We start from the raw sequence: 13,172 nt of genomic DNA on the forward strand, positions 1-13,172 counted from the left end.
GAATAACTCGTATCATCCGATACTATTTGAAGTTAGCACAATCAACTAAAAATTGAAATTTATTATACTAATTCTTCAAATACCTAAATACCCTCAATACAAAAACTTCAAAAGAGAAAATGGATAGGACTACATGCACTCGGTACAAAAGTTCCATAGTGTCGATATTTAAAAAAAAAAAAAAAGGGTTCAATAGTGTTGCCATAATTTTTTAAGTATATCTTCATCAAATTTTTTTTTGAATATATATAATAGTTTTAAGTACAAATCTTGAATAGTGAGCATTAAATGAACCCAACCAGATCGAGAAAGTGCGAAGTGTGAACGCCACAAAATATGGTCAACAAACTAGGCAACAAATTGAAGGTGCGACCAACTATAACCCCACTGACAGCTGCCCGTCACCAACATGACAGGTGTCCATCACCGAACCGTTGTATAGTACGTGGCACACCCTGACTGGCTTAATCTCATTTGATGGACAAGCCATACGTCAGGAACAGAACCGGGAGACCGGAGAGCGACGCAATAATTAAATAAAAAAACACAAGTGGGGCTTAGAGTGAGATAATCATGATTAGCATTGTAATTATCGGGAGGTGATTAAGGCGCTCGGGGCCTTTATATAGACGGCGAGGGCGAGCTTTGCCAGTAAGAGCGAAACAAAGTGAGGCCGAGTGAAACCAAAAGAACAAAAAAAAAAACCAAACAGGAGTGAAAATCAGTGAGAGAGTTTCAGATCAGATTTGTGTGGTTCTTGCTTGTGTTTGAAATCCCCTCCCCCCCCTTCTGTAATTCCCCCCGCTTCTCTGAATCCCTTTCTGTTAATCATCTGTGTTTCTAAAAGGTTAATGGTTTTTGGGTTTGTTTTCTCAAACTTGGAAAAGATTGATTTCTCCGGAAGCCACAGGTGTTTTCAGAATCGAGATCCAGCTTTTGTTTTCTTAAATTTTTAATATTTTTCATTTTTCGTTTCGAGGGTTGTTTTTGATCCCTCCTCCCAGGAGCAACAAGAGGTTGATTATTTGAAATCTCTTTCGATCTCCTTTTTATTTTGCGTGCCTGTTCTTTAATTTTATCGAAGAACCAGGTTCGGTTTTTTTATTTTTATTTTTAGTTTTTCTTACTTCTGAGTAGCAGATTTGTTTCTATTGTTATCTTTGAATTTGATTTTGAAGGCATGGCAGCTATGGATATCTACAGTAGCAGACCTCTTCAGTCATCTTCGGATCCTTTTACGGGTGAGCTCATGGAAGCACTTGAACCTTTTATGAAAAGTGCGTCTCCACCGCCGCCTTCTTCTTCTTATTCTCCTTCTTCTTTTGATTTCAACCCTTCTATCCCAACCCCATCTTCTTCTTATTCTTCTTCTTCAACCCCTTTCCTTTCTTCTACTCCTTCTCCTTCTTCTTCCTACAACTACCTGTCTTTCTCCCCTTCGATCCCTACCTCGCAGCCCAATTTGTACCAAGACGGTGGCTCAACCTTTCCCTTGGGTTTCGAGCAGCATGGTTCGATTGGGCTGAACCACCTTACCCCTTCCCAGATCCACCAGATCCAGGCCGAGATCCAGCTCCAGAATCAACCCCAGATGATGGCATGGCAGCAAAACTATCAGCAACAGTCATCACCATCCCACACGCTCAGCTTTCTCAGTCCCAAACCTGTTCCCATGAAGCAATCTGGTTCGCCGCCCAAGCCCACCAAGCTTTACCGGGGAGTGAGGCAGAGGCATTGGGGGAAATGGGTCGCCGAAATCCGGCTGCCCAAGAACCGAACCCGCCTCTGGCTTGGCACTTTCGACACAGCTGAAGAAGCAGCCTTGGCTTATGACAAAGCAGCTTACAAGCTCCGTGGCGACTTTGCCCGCCTCAATTTCCCTCATTTGAAGCACACCGGCTCAGTTGTTGGTGGCGAGTTCGGCGAGTACAAGCCTCTGCATTCCTCTGTTGACGCGAAGCTTCAGGCCATTTGCGAAGGGTTGGCTGAGTCGCAGAAACAGGGGAAGGCAGGGAAGCAGGCGGGTGCGGCCAAGAAATCATCGGCCGCCCGCTCGCAGCAGAAGCCGAAGTCAACACCGGTGCCGGAACCGGAACCGGAGGCTTTGACGGTGAAGATGGAGAGCTCCTCCTTGTCGCCGGTGATGACGGATAGTGATGGGTCTGCAGGGTCTTCTCCTCTATCGGATCTGACCTTTGCCGACTGCTCAGAGTCCTCATCGCCCTGGGAGACCTGCGGAACGGAGAGTTACATGTTGGAGAAGTATCCTTCGGAGATTGATTGGGCTTCGATCTTCAATCAAAATTTGAATTAAACCATGTGGGTTATGTGTAATTGTAACTGGGTTATGCTTTAGTTTGTTCAAACAAGAGTCGAGAGTCTAAGTTCACTAAGTAATTAGGGGGCTACTGCAATCAAGTTTTTGGCAGTTGCAGGGCCTAATCTAGTATTGGAAGATTAGGGTTTAGTGGATCATTTCGGGTAGTAGTGGTTTATGTTAATATTATGATGTAAATCATCTTCATCATGGTCAGCTGGTTTTTTATTCTTGCGAGACCTTGAGTGATTGAACTTCTTTTTATGTAATCTTCTTCTATTCCAGTATGTACTCTTTAGTTGTTTATATGGTATTGAATTGAAGTAATTTTATTGTTATATTATCAAGTTGTCTATTTCTTTCTTTCTTTGATTCATATTCGGAGATAATGTTGATGATCGATGTGTTTGTAGTACCCTTGTGGTTGAGCTTGGAGTAGTACAGAAATCTGGAAGATATTAATGAACATGTGATGCCGAGTCAAGAGGTTGTCATTCATACATCTGATGGACCCATCTTTGATTTAGATTTTGTGACATTTAGCTGGGGAATCTGGGAAAGATTGGGGAGACTACAGTTCTGATTTCTCAAGTTGTAGAAGTCACGGACCACCTTACTTTGGTGGTTGGTAACTCCATCATTATCCTTGTGGTTTCACATTGAAAAGATTATAGTTCAACGTAAGAGTAATGAGAGCCGAAAGATTTAAGAGATAAACTCAATTAAAAGTGAATCGGGTGATCGATAACCTGTGTGCTAGAATGATTAGGATCACGATTCATAATCATTCACCATGAGTGTGGTATCCATAATCAATCAGTGTGTGCGCCGGGATGACTCGGACATTGAACCAATTACAACGCTGGTAGATGAAACTCCTACTAAATCAGTGGTACCCTTTAGCCTCAAGATGTTAACAAGGTAATTTAGGGTAGTTTTAGGGTTTCTTCCTCTCCTGGACGAGGGTTGCCAAGTTGCCAACCTTTCTCGTCTTTTACCAATCCAAGTAACGGGGGTACCCTTTCTTGTTCATTCGAGTAAAAATGATTCATTGGATTCCCGTACAAGCAATAATCATTTAGGCATGTGTAGGTAATACTCCAAGTCTCCAATACGTCCACTACGCAAAATGATTGATTGATTTCTTTGACTTTCGAATCCCAAGTAATCTGGTATGGGATTACATAGACTTGATCCCAGACTTCTAAGTCACTTAGCAGAGGCTTCTGCAACTGCTAAATGTGTTTCAAGACGACGCGATTCAAAACTTTTTTTTATTTTCAGTAGCTGATAGATTCGTTATGAAGAAGTGCCTGCGTCAACACTTGCAGATCTAAAGCCACGAGTCTTGAAATCTCGCTAGCATACTTTTGGTGAGACTTAAATACTTTGTAAGAACGATACAGTGATGTCTGATAATTGCTTCAAAAAGACTAAAATTAAGTTGACAAGTAAAACAAGTTGTATGAGGAGCTTCTTCATCTATGGATTCATCGATGCCAAACAAGTGCTTACTTATGAAGTTAGGAAAAACCAACAACTACATTTACACGAGAAAATAAGAAACCTTATGTGCTTCAAACAACTCTACATTTGTAGGTTTTCAATTTATCCAAGCTATTTAGTTGAAAATATCAACAAGATCTCCTAATTTGAATATTAACATTGGAATATCCTACACTAATATCACCAACTTGATGAAGGATACAGTTTTAATTTCAATGACAACACTTTGGTCTGAATATATCAATAATTTGAATATGTTTTTGTGCACATTGTTAAGTTTTCTCAAATAACTATACAAATACAGTGAAAGACATGTCCTCTAGTTTCATCTGAAATATCTTTATGATTTAAAAATCAGGATGATACCAAATGTCAAGCAGAACTTGGTTGATTTGTATAATAAACCATATACTATAGGTTTAGCCATAGTTGACAATCTCAATGAGTGCTTGAATAAAACTAGTTCATCATTGCTTCATTTCATAATCTATATTGTTAGAAAAATAATCTCTTCCAATTAAATAGTAGCTACAGGAGGAATATTCTCCCAAAATTCATAGCACTGTCACTGAGATTAATGTGAAAGCAAAATGTTGCTCATTTTTATAGTAAAATTCACATGGAGACAGGAAAAATCACTTCCATTGGAGCAGTCTATGCATGTGATAAGTTGTTATTATTTTTGCTTGCGCTAATTTTCAGGCACTAGTGATTTTTCATGTCACTCACAAATTGGTCAAATATTTTCAAAAATTAAAGAATTGGGAGTATTGGAGGTGTGCAGTGTGCACTAGTGATTAGTTATGCGTGCACGAAGCAGATGCAATGTTGAAATTCGAAAGCAGAGTTATTAGTTAACTAATCCTTTTAGTAAGCTATGCCTTGCGATGCAGGCCATTGATTGAACCCTACCTTACTATATTCATAGCTTGAAAGCACATGCTATCATTTTTGTTTTTTCTGATCAAATGATCTTGGGGAGGAGAAGAATGGTAAACTTGACTCATGATATAGAAAGTTGTTGAATTTTGAGTATTATGACTATGTCTTGCCTAGACCGCTAGACGGCAAATGTTTTGATGAGTTAGTCTAATTTGCTTATTATATTTATGAATTTTGAGTAAACTATAAGACAGCTCGCAGGTTGCCGTCTGACAGACTAAACGTAATATAGAATTAGTATAGTATAGTGGGGTATAGTAAGGTATCATGGTGTTGTAAGAATTTGCAGATGAGGTTGCTGATATAGGGACTGTGACTAGGGTTTCGCCCATACAACTAGGGTAGACGACCCCAAATTCCAATTGGGACAACTATGCCCATACCTAAAGCCAAACACTGCTTTCTTCTGGACCTAGCTCATTAGGCGAGCTCGAACAATTGGCACAATGGATCAGCCATGTAATGCCGTAAGCCTACTCTCAAGAGAACTAGTTTTTCTCGAGTGGTAACTAGTGTTTGTGGCCTCAAGGACTCTAAAGTCGGATGAAGTCAAGTTTATTAAAAAAAAACAAGAAGTCGGATCAAGTCTTCGATGACGCTTCGGACCCACCAATTGAACTTCAGAAACTTAGTCTCGTATAACTACTCCTAGTTTCTCATGAAAGAAACTGAAATATCCTTTTTTGTCATTAAAGTTGTACACGTGACATAGTTTGAAGGCCGTGTCAGATAGATCTAATGATCCGATCGCCTGATTGAAGACTTACTTCTAAAGAGTGCGATGGTTGAGATGAAAATTATCACACATAATCAGAGCTCTACTCGTCCTTCTTGGGACTATTGTATAGGGCTCTTACTCCACTTTTGGATTTAGAAAGAAGCAAACGGTTAAGAAATGATGTAAGAATTTATTGTGTAACGTGTATATCATGTAGTAACTTATTTAGTTCGAGCCAACTCAGGTAATGGGTTTACCAACTCAACATATTTTTATTTTATTTTTTAAAAGGGATTTAGAACCCAGCCTAATTAGAAGGCTCAGCTCCACGCCCGACAACTCAACATTAGGAGTGGGCATAAATCAGGCAAAATTCGGTTACCGCCCGACCCGACCCGAATAAAACGGGTCGGTAACCGAATCAAGTACAAAACGACGTCGTTTTACACTAAAACCGCACCGACCCGGTAGGCTCCGGTGCGGGCTCGGTTCCGGATCACGAACCGCCCGGATTAAGCCGCCCGACCCGATTTATTATTTATATATATATTTTATTAGTTTTTTATATTATTCCGGAGAAAACCTAACCCTAAATCCCTAATGCTCGAGTCGGGGTCTGTTTTCTAGCTTGGCCGCACACCTCGTTTCGCTCTCTCTCAGTCTCAGACGGCCACTCTCACTCTCTTCGAGTCTTCGTCGTCTTCGATCTGTCTTCGTCGTCTCTCTCGACTGGAGCTCCACTCCCGACGCTCGCACACCTCGTGGCTTTCCTTGAATCGGTAATCTCTTGGGCTTTCCTTGAATCGATAACATCTTTTGGGCTTTCCTTGATTGTTTGAGATAGTGTTTATCAAACTCCGATCTGTTGGGGTATGATTGTTTCATTGTTTGATTGTTTGGAATTGCATTTAATCATGTATCTTTGTATCTGTTGGGGTATGATTTTAAATTTCATCGATTATATTGTTGAATTTTAATAGCTGGGATAGTGTTTATCAAGCAGATTATGGAAGGGATATCTTCAACTCCGATCTCAACCCCAACTGCAACCGTAGATTCCAGCATCGGGACGACCAACTCACCAAGTCCTACTCCAGCCATTTCTGCATTTTGTTGATTTGAATGGTTTGTGAATGTGGAATGAGTCTGCTGGAAGTGGAATGTTTTTCTTTGCGGTTTGAAACCGAAACCGCACCGGCCCGCACCGACAACAAAATGAAACCGAAAATCTGGTCTGCTATTTCAATTATCCGGTTGCGGTTTGCATTTTGGGCTTACCGAAATATTCGGTTCGGTTGCGGTTTTAGGCCCAAACCGGCCCGATCTGCACCGAGCCCAGGCCTACTCAACATACTTATGAATGAAAAGACTTTTCTCTTTTCTTCATAAAAGAAATAGATTAATGTCATGGTGCGATCAAAGGGAAACAATATAGAAGTATCGTTGATGCCCCATGATTAAAATACATCTGCTTCCTAAAATAATAGGCAAATTGGCCAAAATATTTGTTCTTATTCTTTGGATGTTCATCTTTATTCTTATTCTTCCTTCCAAGGGTGCATACCCATATGGCCATATTGCATAAGGAAGGCCACACGAGGGCCACAGAAAGAGGGTAAAAGGAAGATAAAGCCGGTAGGGTATTTGGAACCCATTTGTGACAGAATCAAGTAATTGGGTTTGATTCTTAAACATAAATGATAGTTACTGCTCCTTAAAAACAATGTGCTAATACTTTGTTTCTTCTGCAAATTCCAAAAGCACTTCTGGGAAAAGCAAAAAGGCGTATGAAACGGCCAGGGGATAATAGTGCAAAGGTCGTTTTGGACGAATGGAATTGAAATATATCTGGCCTTTTGCTCTGAAAAGATAAAAGATTAAAGGTGATTAGATCAGTGAGGCTGAGGCTACCCTTCTGCAGATAAGTTGTCGAAGAATCTCCGCAAATCGTTCCGAAAGAAAAGCTCCAATACATGGATATTTGAGAATAGACTCGCTTTTCAGTATTTTCTTCTCCATGGTTCCCACAGAATTTTGTTTTTGGTATGAGATGAGAGATTTACGCGCCAAAAAGTTGAGAAATTCCAATGTTATTTTTTTCTTTTCTTTTTGGTCAGAAAATTCCAATGTTATCTAGATTCTAGATGAAAGCAGCGGCTAAGACTTTTCCATAGCCAAATCAGAGGACTAATGGCTAATGTGGACTTCATGCGCATTCCCTGCCAAGCACCTGCAACTTTTCGGCTGAAACCAACCTGTGGTGTTTCAAAACCGCTTCTTCAACCCTCAACGATCGTTTTCTTCTTTGGACACGCACGCACCCACCCTCAGAGTTATCATGGTGCCCACCTCTAGGGCCGGTCTTGAGAATTCAAGAGCTCAAGGCAAAGTAAATCTACCATCTTCGAGAAGTGGAGGTGGTACTGGACTGGGCCAGCAGTTGGGCTTAGGGTTTTGACTTTTCTTCGAGCCAGTTGGGCTTCTAAATAGTTAGTTTTTTCTTTCTGTTATTTCCCTTTTGTTGAGGGAACTTTAGGTTTACTTTCAACAACTCCCCAAGTATTTTAGGGAACTAGGAATTGTGCCTATAGCGAATCTTTTGAAGTAGTATCGAATGAGGATCATACTATTTCGATGTATTTAATATTTTAATGTTAAATGAGTGACCTAGTTCTATGTACCAACGTGGGTACTAACACATCTTCTTGTCTGTCTAGATGACAGCGAAAGAGTAAGTAATGATCATTCTGGTTTTTTATCAATATATTAGCTCTCTACCTTCATTCAAAAAAGAAAATAAAAATAAAATAAAGATTGCAAAGTGCAGTAGATTAATATATTCTCCAATTTTTCAAAGAAGTAGCGGGTTTTTAATTTTTTTATTAATTTTTTTTTAAGAATAAAATCTAAAATGATTTGTCATTTAGCTTGAGCTAGAATGACCATCATATACCCTTACGCTGTCATTCACTAGATGGCAAGAAGTTGTGGTGGCACCACAGTGGTCATAAGGATAGACCGATAGACCACTCATTAAACATCCAGTGGTCACTAATTCCTAGCAAGCCTATTAAACTATGAAACACAAACATAGTACATAGACTCACTATAAACATAAAGAACCTAAGTATTAGCTGGGTTAATCCTCTTGGATCCTAAATGCGAAACCTTAGAGAGCCCTAGCCCATTAGCCTGGTCCACACTTGGGTCGAAATCCAATTTCAAATTGCTTTGGACACCCAAAACGTTCTAAGCACCTTCTTTAGTTTGGGCCTCCAAAATGGTTTGGACACCCAATGAGATTTGGGCATCCAAAGTACTTTGGGCACTCTTTGCCAAAAAAAAAAAAAGTACTTTGGGCACTCAGTCTACAACCACGCCGTCGCTCTTCATCCTTGTCTACCCGTCATGCCATGGTCACTTAGTTGATGTTCTCCGCTGCCGCTGCACCATCAAAGCCGTGTGCCGCCGGATGTCACTACCCCGTGAACCGCCACAGTACCTCAGGCAGCCGAATATGGCAAGCCCAGCCTTCGATCCCACTGCCGACATCGTCAATCTCATCGCTGCCTTTGCTAAACGTTGCCCACCGTCTGGCGCAGCCATCGCCCCCGTGACACTTGTAGGTCGGAGTGCTATGACGCCTGTTGCTCTGCCTTGGGCACTGGAAACTTGGCTCCTCCGCTCACCAGAGGCTTTTAGCCCACCATGATCTGCTTCGCGGTTCACCATTGCCGCTATAATGGGGTCGGGGAAAAGGCGATTACCTCTTGATACAATAACCGCTTCTCCACTAGGTCCGATTTGAGCTGAGCCCTACACTGACGAAGTAGTGGGCTTCAGCCCAGTCTATGCAACTTTTAGGTTTTTTTTTTCTCTGTCCAGCAGTTAGTTGTGTTCTTTGTCTATAGTAGGCCTCGTCAATGAACCGGGCGGGCCGAGTCTTACTATATTTTTAAATAATAATAATGGGTCGGATTGGGCCGGACTTCATTGTACATTGCAAGATCTAAGCCCGTCTATATAAGCGGGCCTTGCGGGCTTTTTCGGGCTGGGCCAGGTAGTCCTCATTTTTTTCGGATGATCGGACTTTATTTACAAATATATATATATATATATATATATATATATATATATATATATAGAGCAGAGTTTCGCTTTGAAATTACGGAGTGATAACACAGTAAGAATAAAAGTTTTGCCATCGATAATAACAAGGGTTAATTACATTATAATTGTAGTTTTGAATGTTTTTTTAGCCATAAGGCCACTAACTATTTTTTTTCCTCATAAGGCCACTAGATTAAAAAGGATGTTACATTTTAGATATAAAAACCAACATATTTACATAAATGCCACTAGAGTAAAAAGTCAACAATCATTCTCTCTCCTCTCCGGCCAACTCCGGCGAGTCTTCGATCGACCTCCAGCCAACTCCAACGGGTCTCCGGCCGACCTCCAGCCAACTCAGGCTATCACAAAAGCTACTGTCACTAACACCAAAAGCTACTATCGCTAGCAACAAAAGCTACTTTTGTGAGATTTCCGGCAACCTTCTGCGATGTCACAAAAAATATTATCACCAACAACAAAAGCTACTGTCACTAGCAACAAAAGCTATTCTGGTGAGATTTACGGAAACCTTCGACGAGGTCACAAAAGCTACTGTCACCAGCAACAAAAGTTACTGTCACTAGCAACAAAAGCAACTCTGGTGAGATTTCTGGCAACCTCCGGCGAGGTCACAAAAGCTACTGTCACTAGCAATAAAAGCTAATCTGGTGAGATTTTCGGCAACTTTAGGCGAGGTAACAAAAACTACTATCACCAACACCAAAAGCTACTATTAACAACAAAACCTATGCTCCCTAAACCCAAAAGCTATTATCCTCACCAAAAGCTACACTAACCAGCAACAAACGCTACTGTCACCAACACCAGAAAGGCAGAAACCTACTTTCACCAGTAACAAAAGCTACTATGACCATCACCAAAAGTTACTCTCATTAACACCAAAATAGGCCTCATCATATGGCCCTTGGGCCCTAAGCCCGGCCGGCCCGACCTTTCCATTAGGGCGGGCCGGCCCGACCCTTTTTTATATAGGGTAGGGTATGAGTAGACCTGTAAATGGACCGGGTTCGGATCGGATCGACCTAAATCCAAATCCGTTTACTAAAAAAAAAATTTGATCCAAACCCGCTCCGTTAACCCGGCGGATCATTGATACCTCGATCCAAATCCGTACCCGTCGGATTAACGGATACCCGATCCGCTAATCCGATCCGTTTATAATTTCAAATATTTTTAAATTTTAAATAGTAATATTAAATTTATATCATAATATCTTATAAGATATTAATAAATTATTAAAATAACATGATCTACATGAAGAGTATCACCAAAAATAAAATTACATTGTCAAAAATAAAATTACGAAGACTGCCTCTTAGATTTCTGCAAAAAAGTAATATTAGAAATCTTTAATATTTTATATTTAATATTTTATATTTTTAAAAAATAATAATATATTAATAAAAAATAATATTTATTTATTACTAAAACGGGTCGGATCATTAACGGATCGGATCGACCTAAATCCAAATCCGATCCGTTTATTAAACGGGTTAACGGATTCGGATCATTAACGGATCAACGGATCAAAATGTTCGATCCAAACCCGTTTAATAGCTACGGATCTGGAGCGGGTCCGGATCAAAATCCGGTCCATTTACAGGTCTAGGTATGAGTCACACAAATAAAGCCCGACCCTACCCTACGGTCCGACCCGATTGAGCCCGTAAGGGCTAGGCCCGGCCCGGCCCTTAAAACCCGGCCCTAAAATTTATATTTTATTTTTGTTATTTTCTATTACATGTGTTATGTGTATAAAACTATGGAAGTATAGAAAATTATTTCAATCTGCCATATTAGGAAATGAGTCTGTCCGTTTGAGGCCCAAAGGTTTGAAGCCCAACTCCAAAAAACCAACTATCCAAGTCCAACTCAAGTCTCCAATATGGCAAAACCTAGCGCAACCGAGTAATCGAGGTCTTCAGACAAAAAATCTAAAACTGAAAAATGAAGTCCGCATCCGCCTCTCTCAAACCCTCTCTTCCTTCAGACAGCAAACCTATACTCCTCCAGTCCTCCGCTGCCGGTACAATCACCACCACCACCACCACCACCACCTCCGATTCCCAATGACCCAGTGAGTTAATCAGACAGTGAACAGCTCTGTCTCGGTCGGCAAGGGCTTGGTGGACGGCTCCCTCCGTCTCGATCTCCGATGGCCAAGGTGAGGACTTCGTTCCCGGTTTTTGTTTGTTCTGGGTTTGGATCTCTCTCCATCTCTCTCACGAAATCTCACACTTCTTCCAGATCAAAGATGCTCAGAGCGAACTTTGTTCGATTTTTCTTCCTTTTGTGTTTGACTTGCAGTCAGGTCAGATCAGATCGGATCGGAATATTGATTCGGATTTTTGAAATTTCAATTATTGGGTGCATCTGCTGGAGAAGAGCTTTGAGACAGATAACAAACTGGAGCCGGATCGGAAGACTTAGATGGCCAAGAAGCTAGGGCTGCAACCAAGACAGGTGGCTGTGTGAATTTGAGAGGAGGGCATAGAAAGGCTTCTTCTGGTTATTACTACTAAAGGTGTGTGTGGCTTCTACTAAAGTCTTTTTTATTCTGATCATGTTCTATCCGACGGAGCTTATGCTCAAGCATCATATTAATCATGAAATACAGTAGCTAGAATTACAGAATTTGTTGGTTTGATGAAATTAGAATCAAGGACTTGATACAATTATATACTTATTTAATGGAAGCCAAGGAAATCTATGAATAGGAACTCTTTTCTTTTCTACTGCAGAGAAGATAGAAAGATAAGTCTCACCTTATATGGCTTCCTATCACAGGAGCCTTCAATTACTTAGCTTATGAGTTAAATAGGCATTGTCATTAAGTGAAAGATAAACTCGCACTTATTAAGCAATTAGTCAATTACGATCTCAATCATGTCTAATAGTCCACTTCAGGTGGTAATTTTCTCTCTGCTGATGTGTGAGTAACATATAGAGATAGGAACAATACCATCATATTATGCATGTTCTATAAGATATTGTGCAGGAACATTAATCAAATTGGTTTACATATTTTATTTTATTGGATTACTCTGATCTCCATTCAACAACTTTGGTTTACATATGTCCAGTTGCAAGAGATGTTACGTATGAAGAATCCCCATCTGGACAGAGTCTCACTTTTAGATCAGTCTCTCATCTGTCAAGAATTTGCTGAAAAGGAAGAAGCCTACTAGATTACAACGTTTTGTGAATTGATGAACAAGGTTTTTGTAGCCTCAGTGAAATTTCTATTTCAAGTAGCAGTGAGAATGTATTTGATGTATTTGTAATTAATTCAGGTTCTAAGTTGTTTTAGTGTGATGACTTGTTCAGTTTCAGTTTGAGTTTTTTTTCTATTCTTTTTTTTTTTTCCCTTCTTTTGTTTGAGTGTATGTTGTACTAAACTTTGTGTTTTGTGTGAGTTAAACAAAGACCCGGCCCGACACTATTTGAAAAGGGCTGGCCCGGCCCGGCCCTTTCGGCCCTAGCGGAATGGGCCTTAAGGGCGGGTAAGGGCTTATGTTTTGAAGCCTCGGCCCGGCCCTAAGTTTCGTTGACTTA

At 40.5% G+C, this 13,172-nt stretch overlaps 1 protein-coding gene and 1 long non-coding RNA gene across 3 annotated transcripts; both read left to right on the forward strand.

Moving 5' to 3' along the window:
• The first annotated feature begins 647 nt into the window (after positions 1-647).
• Positions 648-2,655, forward strand: LOC133742546 (ethylene-responsive transcription factor RAP2-4-like). The gene has a single exon (XM_062170233.1). The coding sequence runs from the start codon at positions 1,181-1,183 to the stop codon at positions 2,312-2,314; it is 1,134 nt and encodes a 377-aa protein (XP_062026217.1). The 5' UTR covers positions 648-1,180; the 3' UTR covers positions 2,315-2,655.
• Positions 2,656-11,523: 8,868 nt separating this feature from the next.
• On the forward strand, positions 11,524-12,949 carry LOC133745390 (uncharacterized). 2 transcript variants are annotated; one of them, XR_009863592.1, is made up of 3 exons: positions 11,524-11,781; positions 11,865-12,141; positions 12,701-12,949. It is a non-coding gene; the product is annotated as an uncharacterized LOC133745390 (long non-coding RNA). The 2 variants fall into 2 exon arrangements; XR_009863591.1 differs by having other exon boundaries at positions 11,925-12,141.
• Positions 12,950-13,172: the final 223 nt, after the last annotated feature.

Source organism: Rosa rugosa, chromosome 4 (assembly GCF_958449725.1).
Source record: "Rosa rugosa chromosome 4, drRosRugo1.1, whole genome shotgun sequence".
Classification (NCBI taxonomy): Eukaryota; Viridiplantae; Streptophyta; class Magnoliopsida; order Rosales; family Rosaceae; genus Rosa; species Rosa rugosa.

What these genes read in the sequence shown, in the direction of transcription:
- LOC133742546 (XM_062170233.1), top strand. Translation starts at nt 1,181, where the DNA reads ATGGCAGCTATGGATATCTACAGTAGCAGACCTCTTCAGTCATCTTCG.